We start from the raw sequence: 15,886 nt of genomic DNA, 5'->3' as shown, positions 1-15,886 counted from the left end.
TTTTTCGACGTCACTGACCTCACGTGGACCAATCACAGAGAAGTGCGTGGAGCATGGTGGGCGTGTCCTGGAGTGGAGGGTCACAGCCGTTTGCTGCACCAGGCATCAAGTCAAGATAGTCGGAGCAAATTAACCGAAGGCAAAAGGGTCTTCCTTTCAAAATAAGAGCACATATATTTCGAGATAGCACAACAAATCAAACACTCGTGAGCGCGCTGCAGTTGCGCTGTAATAGTGAAATATCATGTAGGACACAGGCAACTACTGCACTGTACGCATTCCTCCAGTTTAGATAACCTTATATTTAGGAATGCAATTATTAATTCAGATGGAGTGACATCTATAGTATTTGTTTGTGTTTTTAACCACGTAGTTCCAAAGATCCCCATTTAAATCTGAATTAAAGTTTCAGAAACGTAACCATTGAAAAATAGCTTTCGGAGTCATGTGCAACAACCATAGACTGTATATCCGTATGTGAGTCTGCTGGCTGTTTTACGCTGGAAGCCTGAACGGAAACTGTGTTCGGTTGATGTTAGCCTGATGGTAGTTGTTCCGGCAGCAGCAGCGGCTTCGGTGGATCCAATGAGGTGACGCCGCGTTCCGGGCCCGACTGCTGACAATGAGCCGGTGATAAGGGGAACTAAAAACGGTCAAGTGTGGCAACAAAGACGCACTGAATCAAGGCTAGACCAGGAACACTGATCCCAGAACCCCCCGGAGAGCCCCCGCATAAGTGCCGGCAGAGAGAAGGTGAGCTCGGGAACAGAGTGAGTCCATCATGCTTTTTACTGATGGGGCCAGACAGTTAGCTAGCTATGTGTAGCTGTCAACTCGTGTTAAAGCTGGTTATCTTCTCCACAGCACCTCAGGTTAACGAGGAAAGGTTAAACAGTTGTGTCCAATTTGGCCCTTAAGCTAGTCTACATCTGCGACTTTTCCTACAACTAGCCCTTGTATCCAGATGGTGACCATCTAAAAGACCAGAAGTTTTTCTTTATTTTTTGACTTAGTAATAGTAATAATGAGGGTTTGAGTTGTGTATGCATGCGTCACTGCGTCTCTGGTTGTTCTTCTGCTCTATCTCAATCTGAAGCTCTGCATCGGCATGCATTTGTTTGATTAAAAACGAAACCCAAACGTGTAATTATTAAAGCTTTAGTAACAATATTAATACCACGTGTTTGGAAGTGTCCACAGCTGTGTGATCAGGTCATAAACTGCTTTGCATCGCCTTGGGCAGAGACCAGTGGCAGTGTCTCACTGATCCAGCTGGACCTGAGTCACAGCCAAATTAGCACCAAAGAACCATGAGGAAACATTAGCAGTGAACATGATCAGTGTCATTCATCCAGTTTCTACCTGCACAGGTTTGGCTTTTCTAGTAGGTCATCATCATCTTATTATTATTATTATTATTATTATTATTACCTATGTAAGGTTAGCACCGGCTTCCACATGATTAATGAAAGTGCAACCACAGCGAATGAAAAGTGACTGTACGGACATCCGTGCCTGCATGGGCATAGACACAGAGGATCAGGGGAATACAGGTGTTGGTGTGTGATGAGCTTTTAACATATTCTGTAAATATAGTCAAGGTTAGATGAGTAAAGACCTGTAATGAATATTCATTAAGATGAAAATGTAAATAAAAAAAAGTTAATTTGTACATCTTTCCAGCTCACCATGGGAGGGAGGAAGCTGCCACTGGTTGTTCTCGTCTGCCTTTTTCTGGCAATGTTGCCTTCTGGAGCAGGTAACATGATCCATCAACATACGCGGAAATCTTACTCTGACATGAAGTCCTCCTCGTAGTGTGAGCAGTGCTGTTAGAGGCTGAACTGGTGTGGACAAAATGACTCATTTTCCAACACTGATTACAACTATAATTGTGAATTATTTAGAAATATAGATAACTTGGCTAAAAAATGTGTCCCTCAGAGTCTGTGGTGTGCCAGCGTTATGTTACACTTGTCTTTGTGTTGCAGGGACCGTTGCTGTCATGTCGGTGGACCTGGGCAGTGAGTGGATGAAAGTTGCGATAGTGAAACCTGGTGTGCCGATGGAGATTGTCCTCAATAAGTGAGTGTTTTTATGAACCTGGTACAGAACGAGTAAATACTTTGCTTTCCCACACAAATTTTTCTATTTCCAAATTCACAGGGTGCATGCCAAGACTGTTATTGGACAGTTCCTGGCTCCTTGATCCTCTGTTGATTCGGACTTCATTCTGATGCGCTATCTTTGAGACGGTCTTAGAGCTTTTATTTCTGCCTTGAGACTTGAGTGTTCTTCACCGGCTGACCCGCCCCCTCGCGCTTCAGTTACTGATAGGAAACATTTCAACATCACTGCAGTTTCAAACCCCAGTGAAGACGGATAGCAGATTAAAGTCACCTCCAAGTTGTTAGCTGCATTTCTGTTCTGACTAATCATGAAGTTAAAAGTAAAAAATAAAGTAAGAAATTATGTTATTTACTTCTGCTGTTTCTCCCGTTAACTTTAATAATGTATATAAATAAACTCAGAGTTGGAGAGTTTGTCAGCAAGAAACCCTAACAACATTTATTTATTTATCTTCATCTCTATTCAGTCACATGTGAATCAGATAATTCCACAGCGTCGGGTTTGAATTGTAAAGTTTGAATTTTATCTGAAACATTATGCCTTTTTTATAAATAGTTTCCAAAAAAACAATAATCATGTCCTGGATAATATAATTAGTTTGCTGCTCTGAGGATAACTGTAACAGCAGACACACACTCTGCATAAAGGCTGTTACCTGACAGCTGGTCAGTTGTCATCACATACGTGTGATTGTTCAGTACCCATGTGTGTGTAATGTATGGAGGAAAACTAAAGTGTGTCTGTGTTCCAAAACTGACAATACTTTAAAAAGGTAGCCCCCCTTTCTTTCCCTCATATGTTTTCCTTGCACTGGTGCAATTTAAATGGATCTTCCCAGAGATGATCAGAATACAAGAGAGAGTGAAACAAATCCATCAGGAAATTATATTAAAGTGTTAAATATTTTCTCTGTTGTGCTTTTCTTCAGGGAGTCGCGGAGGAAAACCCCCATTGCTGTATGTCTGAAGGAAAATGAAAGACTTTTGGGAGACAGTGCACTAGGAGTGGTACGACTTCTTCTCAAATGTCCTGAATTGAGTTTGATAAAAATATCAGCTTCCTCTGCTGAATCACACTTGCAATAACAGTGCATAGTTAAGTAAATGAAATGATCTCAGAATGATATGTCTTTTTCCTTGCTTGCTATTAAGGCTAATATATTGCTACATTTCAGTCTGTGAAGACCCCTAAAACTGTGTATAGACACCTCCAAAGTCTCCTGGGAAAAAAGCACAATAACCTCCAGGTGGCGCTCTACCAGAAGCGTTTCCCTGAGCACCAGCTGCTGGAGCACCCAGTGAGAGGCACCGTGTACTTTAAAAACTCAGGGTGAGTGTGTGCCACATTCATCCAATGCTCCTTCATGCAATACATATTGTGTCTATTAATTTGTATTATTTAGCATTTAGAAGTGTTTAGGGGATAATCCCCTGACCTCACTAGTGGTCTGTTCATCATGAAGTCGACAGTAATGGGCTGATACCTCTGTGACACTACAGTCTAGATGCCTCATATCATTTTCACCTCTGGAGCAACTTTTATTCATACTGATGAATGATTATTATTATTAGGGCCCGAGCACGATGTGCTAGGACCCAACGGCGTCCTAGCACGAAGTGCGAGGAAACCTATTGTTATTGGTGGAATTATTATTATTATTATTATTAGGGCCAGAGTACGGAGCGCTAGGACCCAACGGCGTCCTAGCACGAAGTGCGAGGAACCTATTGTTATTGGTGGTATTATTATTATTATTATTATTATTAGGGCCCAAGCACGGAGCGCTAGGACCCAACGGCGTCCTAGCACGAAGTGCGAGGAAACCTATTGTTATTGGTGGAATTATTATTAGGGCCAGAGCACGGAGCGCTAGGACCCAACGGCGTCCTAGCACGAAGTGCGAGGAACCTATTGTTATTGGTGGTATTATTATTATTAGGGCCCGAGCACGATGTGCTAGGACCTAACGGCTTCCTAGCACGAAGTGCGAGGAAACCTATTGTTATTGGTGGAATTATTATTATTATTAGGGCCCGAGCACGATGTGCTAGGACCCAACGGCGTCCTAGCACGAAGTGCGAGGAAACCTATTGTTATTGTTGGAATTATTATTAGGGCCCAAGCACGATGTGCGAGGACCCAACGGCATCCAAGCACGATGTGCGAGGACCCAACGGCGTCCTAGCACGATGTGCGAGGACCCAACGGTTCGTGCGAGGAAACCTATTGTTATTGGTGGAATTATTATTATTATTATTATTATTATTAGGGCCCGAGCACGGAGCGCTAGGACCCAACGGCGTCCTAGCACGAAGTGCGAGGAACCTATTGTTATTGGTGGTATTATTATTATTAGTTTTAGTCACCATCTTTCCTGTTTTTGAGGCCTTTAGGATACTGACAAAGTTGTATAAATTTGCACGGACGCCAGGACCCGTAAAAAGTGCAACATTCTGGAGTCAAAGGGTTCAAATTATTCAACCTGCTCGCTAGCGCCACCTATGAAAATCCCATTTCGGAATAAATGTACATAGTCGCACCGTAACTCAGAATGACCTGAAATGCTGCACACATATCCGGGTGGACCTGCTCTTCAAATAATCCTCTTGGAACCCTAAGCTCCGCCTACATTTTTTTCCTTCTAAATTAGCATAATGTTCAAAACAGTTAAATATTCACTTAAATTTCAATTTTCAGTTTTTCAACACCAAACTTCATATCCAGCATCGGTGGAGGGTCAGACACATTACCATAGAAAATGAGCATGTTAGGACGATAAATATTGCCGACGTCAATCAAAAACGTACTCGCAAAAAGGCGGGGCTTAGAAAGAAATACTCATAACTCTTCAACAATGTATCCAAACAACACAGATTTTTGTAGATAAGTTCAGACTGTCTTGGGGAATAGGCGCACCAAAGCATTTTCATTTTGGACTATAGGGGGTGCCAAAAACACCACCAATTTATAACTCAAGAGCGGATGGACTAATTATTATTTTATTTTTTTAGAAATACTCTCAGAGTGACTACAAACTCAGATTTAAAGTATCGCAAAACAATCAGAATGTGGGCGTGGCCTATACATTTATTTTAAATTGCGATAGCATAAAATGAGCTTCGGACGCAAAACTTGGGACACACGTCAGAGCCCACGACCTTTTCGAGAATGTAAAAAACCCCGTAATTTTTCAAAAAAGCTGCTCACTAGCGCCCCCTATTGTGTGGTAGTCACATATAGTTTCTTAGAACTTCACGATTTTTGGCACAGACATTCCTCATGGAATTGCGGACATATTTGTATATAGATTCCATTAGCCCCAACCCCCAAAAAGTCGGCCATTTTGAAATATGTGCGTTTTTCATGCATTTTAAGCACATTCTTGCCGACTCTTCCTAAGGGAATGATCAACAAAATTCCAATCCAGGACAAGTTCAGCCCCTATCCAATATGATGCCAAATTGAGAAGAACATTTTTGATAGCTCAATCGTGGAGGTCGTAAGCTAACAGCGAATAAACCATTTTTGACGATTTACATGTCGCAAATTACTCCAAATTACTCCAAATTACTCTAATACAGTTGTTCCAACATTCACGAAACGCTATATCTACATTACTATTATGATTGCACACATATTTCAAATTGCCTTCCATTAGCCCCGCCCCCCAGGAAGTCGGCCATTTAGAAAAATGTGCGTTTTTCATGCATTTTAAGCACATTCTTGCCAACTCCTCCTAGGGGAATGATCGGAAAAATTCCAATCCAGGACAAGTTCAGCCCCTATCCAATATGATACTTAATTGCGGAGCACATTTTTGAAAAATCACTCGTGGAGGTCGTAAGCTAACAGCGAATACAGCATTTTTTACGATTTACATGTCGCAAATTGCTCCAAACTGTTTGCATATAGTTTTTCCGATATTTACGAAACGCTGTATACACATTGCTATTATGATTGCACAAATATTTCAAATTGCTTTTCATTAGCCCCGCCCCCCAGAAAGCTGGCCATTTTGAAAGATTTGCGTTTTTCATGCATTTTAAGCACATTTGTGCTAATTCGTCATAGGGAAATGATCGGAAAAATTACAATCTAGGGCAACTTAAGCGGATATCCAATGTGATTCAACATTGCGAAGGAATAGTCGTTCGCTTGAACATGGAGCCCGTAAGCTAATGGAGAATGTACCATGTGTGACCATTTATGTCACATACTACCTTAAAGGGGACCTAAAAACAGGGCTGCAACGGATTTGATACATGCAGATTCTGATTTGCACCTCTATGACGTCACAGAGGTGCACTCCACCTGTATGGTCAACTCTCCACCTATCAGGGGAATGAGAGGTTGCAGTGGCATGGCAACAGCATAGTAACATGACGCTTGTGCCCCTCGGGGGGGGGGGGGGGGGGGTGTGTGTCAGCTCCAGCTCATGCAAAGACAGAGCTGGAGTGACTTGACTGGAAAACTTATAAATATACCTTATATAGGTATGGCCCTACAATATATTATTCAAATACAGCATGATAGGTCCCCTTTAAGCTACTGAGACCCGCCTGTCTGCCTGCACCTTCAACTCTCACACACACACACACACACACACACACACACACACACACACACACACACACACACACACACACACACACACACACACACACACACACACACACACACACACACCCACCCCCACCCACAACCACACATTGTACAACAAACACAAACAGCTCCTAAAGCATAACTAAATATCAGGCTACAGCCCTTGTATATTTTATTATGTGAAGCACTATATGGTTTCATGAAAAATATCTACTGTTTATTTGTAGATATCTCCTGAAGCCTACAAATAAAGTGTGAAATCTAGGCCTGTTGCATATATTGTTGAGCGATCTATATTATACACACTGTTCTGCTTTCTGCACTGACCTCAGCAGCTGTTCTCACTGTAAACATCGCCTCACAATGAAAGCATAACCTAACATCCAGGGGAGATGTGATTAGTGAGTAAACAAACAAACGGTAAAGGGCAGAAAGTCTGATGCACATTTGATCATCTTGAATAACTTATAATCACAACTGGAACAGTTTGCAGAGCTGTGCTTTGTTGACATCCAGCCATGCGTCACGCCTCTTTTAAACATCACTGTTGGCTGAAATCGTCTCCGGAGAATACTTCAGTGTACCCTCGGTTATAGCTCCTCCAGAGACACTCCTCTCTCCTCTAAATCAGTATCCTCGGCCACGGCTTCTCCAGACAGCCTCCTCGATAATCGATCCTCGACGAGCCTTTAGAGAAATTAGTTTTCCTTCCAGACGGCGCGCCGACATCCGTTTCCGGGTTGCTGCAGGATGACCTGGGAGTCTGGGACACGAAATTAGAGAAATTACAAACGGCTCATTTCCGAGTACTCGCGCGCGTCTGCTTGACGCCGGGACGACCGGCTGCCCTCCCCGACAGGCGCACGGACGCGAGGGCCCGCTCATCACTGCGCGCACAAGTGCGACAGCAGTTTTAATTATTATTATTATTACAGCTCATTTCTAAAAACATGACTGATGGTGAGATACTGTAGCTATCCTTAGAAGCACTATGGCAGTTGTCATAGAAACATCAATAGGTTATAAAGATAAACACTGCTTTGGACTGGGGCCTCTAATCTGTCTTTTTCCTCTTCTTGTTGTCAGAGAAACGCAGTTCACTCCTGAAGAGCTGCTGGGGATGATGCTCAACTATTCCCGGGGTCTGGCTCAGGACTTTGCAGGTCAGTTTGCACATTGCATAAGATCATCACTGTTTTAATCTGAGGCATATTCCCTAGCTTTGTCTTCCTCCACTCACAGAACAACCGGTGAAAGACGCAGTGATCACGGTCCCGGCCTTTTTCAACCAGGCAGAGCGGCGGGCTGTGCTGCAGGCGGCGCAGATGGCCGGCCTCAAGGTTCTGCAGCTCATCAACGACAACACTGCCGTGGCCCTGAACTACGGAGTGTTCAGGAGGAAAGATATCGACAATATAGTCAAGGTGCACAGTCAGCATTACTTCCAAATTCATGGTTATTAATTAGTCTGGTTATGTTTATTATTGTCAACAAATCCCATGTGCAGACTCAAGCTAACAATGATTGTATCTAATAACCTTTAAGTGTATATCAAAGCCTGATTTGGTCTTTGAAAGAGAGACAATGACAAATAGAGCATTTTGACCGCTTTATCCTCATGTGTCTCTTACCATTTTTGTACTTCAAAATAATTGAGTGTGTCTGTCACTGTGGCGCATAACAAGCTGACTGATGAGTGACCTGTTTCTGTTTCAGAACATCATGTTTTATGATATGGGCTCAGGGAGCACTACGGCCACCATCGTCACGTACCAGACCGTGAAGACCAAGGAGGCGGGCACCCAGCCCCAGCTGCAGATCAGAGGGGTCGGGTCAGTCACAACCACACACTCCTCTATTCCATCTGCTTTGAATTATTAATCCTTTTCACGACTGGGGAGAACATGCACAATATTTAATAATAATGATAATAAAATAAACAAGTTATAAAGCAATCAAAAATAACGTTGATAAATAGTTTAACATATAAACATAAATAACACACAAGAATACAACTTATTAAACTCAAACTCACATTTTTAGGATTTCTTTTTTTCCATAATAGCATTATCAGTAGAAACTCTGACAGTGTAGTTCAGCCCACTGCAGGCTGCTGTAATACACTCTATTGTAGATGCATTGTAAATGTATTGTATTGACCCAAGTTGGTCTGTATATTGCTGTTGTGTTGATATTGTGATATGGGACTAAATATTGTCCCAGATTTAGAATTTCACAACATAGCATAAATGTTTTTCTGGTTTTAAAAGCTGCCTGATTGTAGAGTTCAGGCAATCCAAACATGTCCCTAACTGTTCTATTCTATGCCTTTACCCACTTAGTGATTATATCCACAATACTGGTGTTTAATTACCAACATTTTCTAAACATTTTTAGGATACCACATTCTTCGATGTATTCTAAGGCCTGCTTCTCTTTATCTGGCTGTAGGTTTGACCGCGGGTTGGGGGGCTTTGAGATGGACCTGCGACTCCGGGACCACCTGGCTAAACTGTTCAACGAGCAGAAGAAGACAAAGAAGGACGTGAGGGAGAACCACCGGGCCATGGCCAAGCTCCTCAAAGAGGCCCAGAGGCTGAAGACGGTGCTGAGTGCCAACGTGGACTTCATGGCCCAGGTGAGTGCAGGGTCCATCCAGCACTCTTAAAGCAAACAGCTGATCTGTCTGCAGCACCTAAAATAAATAAAAAACATCTCACACCTGAGTAAATTGCATGACATGTTGACTTTATTTGATACCAATACGTGAAGATGAAATGGTGTTTTCTTTCTTCACTCAGGTGGAAGGGTTAATGGATGACATTGACTTCAAATCTAAGGTGACCAGGACGGACTTTGAAGATCTGTGTGCGGATCTGTTCGACAGAGTGCCGGGCCCGGTGCAGGACGCCCTCAGCACCGCAGAGATGAACCTGGTCAGTATAGTGCAGTGGTTCTCAAACTTTTTCTGTCATGCCCCCCCTTTGGAGAAAAAAAAAAGTTGGGCCCCCCCCCCAACACAAATAGTCAGGCTCAGTGGCAGCGCCAGAGATTTCTTTTGGGGGTGCTGTGGGGTAGCTTGATGTTTCAGAGAGGGTGCTCAAACATTTAGGGTTTCCCAATAATGTACCGGGCGCTACAGTGGAATTTTCTACTGCATCACTCCTCACGCAAATACACAGTGTACCCGCAACTGTTACAATGAAGGCTCGATAATCAGCCCACAGCATATAGGTGTAAGCAGGGGTAAAGTGCTATTTTTATAGGTGGTGTGTGGACCTCACATAGGGGGGTCCAGGGGCAAACTCCCCTGGGAAGATTTTTTAAATTTTGAAGTTAAAAGCATCATTCTGGTGCACTTTGAGAGCAAAATGAAGAGATCTATGGATACATCTCTCAACACCCATTTGAAACAGAACTGTAAACAGATTTACTATTTCTTTATGGATATTTTACAAATCACCCTTTCAAACTTTATTCTTTTTTTACTGTCATATAGTATTTCATACCTGTTTTTCATTTATTCTCTTATTTTTTTATAACTATAATGATCATATAAACGTGTGCCTCGGAAATAATTGTTTACATTAATGGTGACCAAAACGTTTGAGACCCACTGAGATAACACTGAGAGTCCTTTAGTTCACTGAGCCTCTCAGTCTGACAGGAGAGGACTCTCCTCCACTTTGATGTTGAAAAAACTCCTTATATCCGTTAGTGTAGCTCGCTAGCACCAGAAGCTAACAACAACGATCTCCGGTACCGGTGCGCTCTCTCTCTCGTGCACACACACACACAAAATGGCTCGTTCCACACACACACACAGAGACGAGCTTTAATGAAACACTGAGACCCAGACGTAATAGTACTGTATCATATTATTTTCGAATCAATAATTTTTCAAAATATGATTATTTTTTTATCTTTTACATTTTTTTTTTTGTAATAACCATTTTTCCTCCTGGTCTCTCGCACCCCCCCTGTCATACCTCTGCGCCCCCAATTTGAGAACAACTGGTATAGTGGGTCGCAGCGGATGCAAAGAATAAGAATAGGGAAATAACTGAATACCACATAAGCCTACAATAGAGTGATGCAGTAATAATGTATTTTTGTAGGCTCTGGGGCAAACGCACATTTAAGATACTTGTATGTTTTTGTTCAGCAGGATATTCTACACATATTAATACCACTATGATTTTTTTTAAGTGTTAATGGAATGGCCAGAAGTAAAAAGCTAACGTTAGGCTATCAAAATGACATCCTGGTCATATGGCTGCCTATCACCAATGCTAAGCTAAAGGTGGCTAATGATGAGCGTGCTGCAGTCAGTAGTCTCATTTAGCCATCTCTTAGCAACCGCTGTTTTATTGACACGTAGATCACACATCAAACTGTCATGAAAGAACATTACCTGCTAAACAAAAGATGTGTTTCACATCACACTGGTGTTCAACAACATACTAGCCATTTCTGGTGTCCCTAAACCAGCTGGTTCGACACGTGTCTTACTTTTATTTAACTTTCCCTTTTCCATTTGATACACATTCTGTGAATTAAATCATTGCATTCAATAAAATGCCCCCCCCCCCATGCGAATGACTTTATTGAATACATTTTCAAAGTGTTCAAATTATTTTCTAAATATTCTACGTGAATATTTATAAAATAACTGTACAAAACACAGTGTACTTGTATTCACAGTTTTGTCCTGAATTAGGTGTGTAGTCTAGCTGTGCTTTTGAGAGCTTTGGTAGCTCCACTTGACCACCAGACTGTGTGATGTCACTGCAGCAACAGTGGGCCAATGGCGCGATGCATTCAATTGAAGAGCAGTTGTAGTGATTGGCTGCAAGAAAAACTTGACAAATGGTTGTATTCTTCCCAGTTCTGTGTACAAAGGACCAAACCCAGGTATGGGCTGGGTACTGGGTTGTTTGAGCTGATGGTGTCATATACAACGCATTACTTCTCTTTCACTCTATATATAGAATTTTTTTTTATTCCATTTAGGGGCGATTGTGCTTATTATGCAAGTATTCCCGATTTGTATGTTTTCCTTTGCAAAGTAGGTAAAAACTAAAAATAGATAAATGTTCACCAAAAAAAGTATGTAGATGTCTAATGCCCCTTTCACACCAACGCGGTTCCCGTTCTATCTCCGTGCTAGAGCTTTTTCTGGTTCGGAACCGTTTTTTATTTTCAGCCCCCGTTTTGTTCACACCGCCCAGAGCCCGACTGGTACTGCCGCTGCTGCGTCATGATGTCACCGTTTAATACGTTGCTGATTTTCTCCCCAACGGCGTCGGGTCGATGATCGTGTTGCTTTTAATCATACGAAGCAAGATTAAATTAAATAACGACTTCTCCAACCTTATACTTTTCTCCAGAGTGCCGTGGTTCATTGTTTATTAATGTGTTACAGCGGCATTTACCGACCGCTGCAGTGCTGCTCTTCCACGGGAGTTTATTCTCCTGTTAGCTCCGGGTGACCCCTCGATTCCACCGGGTCCGGCTGCGCCACGGTTTTGGTCCGGCCTCTATCGGTCATACCCTACCGGGCGCATTTCAGAAGCGGAGCGTCTTGCCTGCCGGTTCGCAGTTTTTGTTGATTTGGGCATATTTCCTGGACAGGCTACTTTGTACAGACAAAGTTAATAATACTTGTAATATTCCAGTTATAAACGACATGAATCAAAGATGCGTTGCTGTAAAAAAATGCATTCATCATCATAATTATTCTATATATATATGTAGCTGTATATGTGTGTATATGTATATGTGTGTGTATATATATATATATATATATATATATATATATATATATATATATATATATATATATATATATATACACACACACATACACATATATAGCTACATATATAGACTAATTATGATGATGAATGCATTTTATATGCATATACATATGCAATACATATATGTTTATATATATATATATATATATATATGGGTGTATATATATATGTGTATGTGTGTGTATGTATATATATATATATATATATATATATATATATATATGGGTGTATATATATATATGTGTATGTGTGTATATATATATATATATATATATATATATATATATATATATATGTGTATATATATATATGTGTATGTGTGTATATATATATATATATACACACATACACATATATATATATATATATATGTGTATGTGTGTATATATATATATATATATATATATATATACACACATACACATATATATATATACACCCATATATATATATATATATATATATATATATATATATATATATATATATATATATATATATATATGTGTGTGTGTGTGTGTGTGTGTGTATATATATATATATATATATATATATATATATATATATATGTGTATATATATATATATGTGTATATATATGTGTGTGTATATATATATATATATATATATATATATATATATGTGTATATATATATATATATATATATATATATATATATATATATATATATATATATATATATATATATATATATATACATACACATACATACAGATGTAGCACTTCATTTCAGACTTCAGCTTACAGCTTCCTGCCTACGGCCTGCCAAAGACCAGTATAGAGGAATGTTAAGCCCTCCCACTATTTTCCAAGAGGGCGTTGCCAGATTTTCAATTTCAAGTTTTAACCAGGAGATGGCGCTTCATTCACAAATATAGAAAGGCAAGTTTCATGGACTTTCAGTTGTGTTTTGAAGAGCATTTGAACACATCAATATTTTAGATCAACTAAAGTATATCTAATCTTGTAATTCAATAATATATAGTCTTTATATATTAAATAATCATAATTATAATGTAAATGTTTACATTACACTTCTTTATTTGTTATGCTCATACTTTAACCTTTACAATCGTTTGCTTTAATATGCAGTATATTTTTTGAATATTTTTGTGTTTGCTTCCTCCTGCTCCCTTTCGGACACATACTGTATGATTTATTATTATTATTAATATGAAGATATTATTAAGATAAGATAAGATGTTACTTTATTGATTGAACATTTTAGTTTAGAATGTGCTGTCCCACGGTAATTCAGAAGGCTCACAGGTCACATTCCGACCATTATTTAAAACAATAGGTGCTTTCACACCGTCTACAGTTTGATTTGTATAGATGGAGCTCTGTCAGTTTTCGAATTACCCATTTGCTTTCGGGGAGCCCTATTTTTCAGAGCACATCTTGCTACTAAATATGTCACACACACGCTCTGTTGACTGGCGCAGCAGCGCGGATGCGATCAATTGCTATAAAAACACTCTTCTACTAATACAGACGGTGTAACTATGCCGGCGGATGTGGCCGTTGTTGAAGCCTCTTCTGGCTCCTCCGCATCGGCAGGCCTCTCCCTCGGTGTGGAGCTGTCAAGCTCGACCCTAACGCCGCTTACAGCCGTCAACTAAAAGTTGTTTTCCGTTCACGTTGTCCTTTTTAGACTCCTTCGCTTCTTTGCTTGTGAATCCAAAAGCTGTGGCGCTTGGCTGTTTTCGTTTTGCCATATTTTTTATTACAAAGCCAGAGTTAAAAAAATATCAATATGAACATTTCAAATACCGCGCCGGCATCACCGCCATAACCATAGCAACGTAAGTAAGAATGCAGCGCCGCCACGTACAGATGGCAACACCCAGACATATTCACAAATATATATATATATAACAAATATTCAGAAACTGTAATGGACAATAACTATTATTTATTTCAAGAACTGTTATTTACAGAAACTCAACATTTCTAATCTGTGTGACACAAATATGCACGATTGTTTTGGGCTCCCTCTACTTATCTCAAAGTCAGCCTTCAGGGGAGCTCCCTCCCTCTAAGGGGGAGCCAAGCTCCCCCTAGCTCCCCCCTATTTCGAACAGTGTCTGTGGCTGAATGGCCAGCGATTAGGTGCGGCGCATTTATCATAGGTGATCAGAGCTAACCTGCCGTCAGATTTCATTTAAAAAACAGATCTGATTTTAAGACTATTTCTGCGCTCATAAAGAATGATAAGAATAATGCATATTGAACTGGTTTCATTAATTAGTGAGTTTATTTAACACTAGAACCGCCAATCGGGTCAATTTGTTTGATGTTTGTTGTGTGTGTGCAATGTAACTTTTTTTCAATAAAATATTAAAATCTCCCAGTCCGTGACTTTTCCTGAAAGTGTGTTATGTAGCACCCTATGTTGTTAAAAATTGCATTCTAGCGGGATTTGACGGGTTTCGGTAGGCCTATACAAAAACCTCTGGCGGTTCTAGTGTTAAGGTAATTAGGTACAGTAGAAGCCCTTTTTTATCAGTAACGCATTTAGCAGTTGAACATAAAAGTCAACTAACTGAGGGTCACTTGCAATGACAGTGTTGTGTCTAACTGTAAGCTTGTCACTCAGAGTAACCTACAGTTAATTTAGCTGCTGGAGAAGAAAGATCAAGGGGGGAGGGGGGGAGAGAGCTGTGGTTGATGGGCCATTAGTTGTGTAAATACACAGCTGAGAGCTGCCGTTTCATTCAGACTGTTTAAAAAACGGTAACAACGGACTATTTTTCTTAGCGGATGCATTTCAATTTAAATCAATACATACAACTATTTTTTAAATCAATACATACAACTATTTTTTAAATCAATAAAAAAAAAAATCTAAATCCATAAAAGCATTTAAATTAATATTGGGAGTCATGTCGTTACTTTGTTGAGAATGTGGCCGTGTAATAAGCGGGATAATTTGCAGCGACTTGTTCCTTATGGGGAAAATAATACCCGTCATGTGTGTGTAGAGGTGTGTGTGGTTAAAACACTTTCATGAAGTGAAGGAATTTCCTTCTATAAAACAGCTGTGGGCAGCAGTGAGTGTCACGGACATGAATTCATAGATCAAGGCAGACTGGTGCACACACTCTCCTGTCCTGCCAGGCGACACGCCCGTTCTAAGCCGTGTCCCTCACTCCTCACATCCCAAGCATCCCCAAAAAGTGTATTATGTTACATCTCAGATGTTATGTTTCAGTTGTGCTCTGTCTATGTTCAGTGATGCAAATTTGTCACCTTTTGGCGAAATTCGCCGTTTTGAATCCAAAATAATTCGTTTGCGTGATTCATTTAGATCT

General features: G+C 40.4%; 1 protein-coding gene across 2 annotated transcripts in view; it reads left to right on the top strand.

Annotated features, from left to right (window-relative positions):
- The first annotated feature begins 211 nt into the window (after positions 1–211).
- hyou1 (hypoxia up-regulated 1) overlaps positions 212–15,886 on the top strand; it is a 33,055-nt gene continuing 17,380 nt past the window's right edge. The window contains exons 1-10 of one of the 2 annotated variants that reach the window (XM_079648430.1): positions 212–770; positions 1,684–1,759; positions 1,992–2,085; positions 3,059–3,137; positions 3,305–3,459; positions 7,819–7,895; positions 7,975–8,156; positions 8,449–8,564; positions 9,184–9,370; positions 9,534–9,668. In XM_079648430.1, the coding sequence (XP_079504556.1) occupies positions 1,690–1,759; positions 1,992–2,085; positions 3,059–3,137; positions 3,305–3,459; positions 7,819–7,895; positions 7,975–8,156; positions 8,449–8,564; positions 9,184–9,370; positions 9,534–9,668 (1,095 nt within the window). In that variant the 5' untranslated portion in view covers positions 212–770; positions 1,684–1,689. The remainder of the gene's footprint in view (positions 771–1,683; positions 1,760–1,991; positions 2,086–3,058; positions 3,138–3,304; positions 3,460–7,818; positions 7,896–7,974; positions 8,157–8,448; positions 8,565–9,183; positions 9,371–9,533; positions 9,669–15,886) is intronic. The other variant, XM_079648429.1, reaches the window with a different exon arrangement.

Source organism: Notothenia rossii, assembly GCF_949606895.1.
Source record: "Notothenia rossii genome assembly, chromosome: 9".
NCBI classification, from domain to species: domain Eukaryota; kingdom Metazoa; phylum Chordata; class Actinopteri; order Perciformes; family Nototheniidae; genus Notothenia; species Notothenia rossii.
Note: the sequence above shows the minus strand (reverse complement) of the source record. Positions and strands in the feature narration are given on the sequence as shown.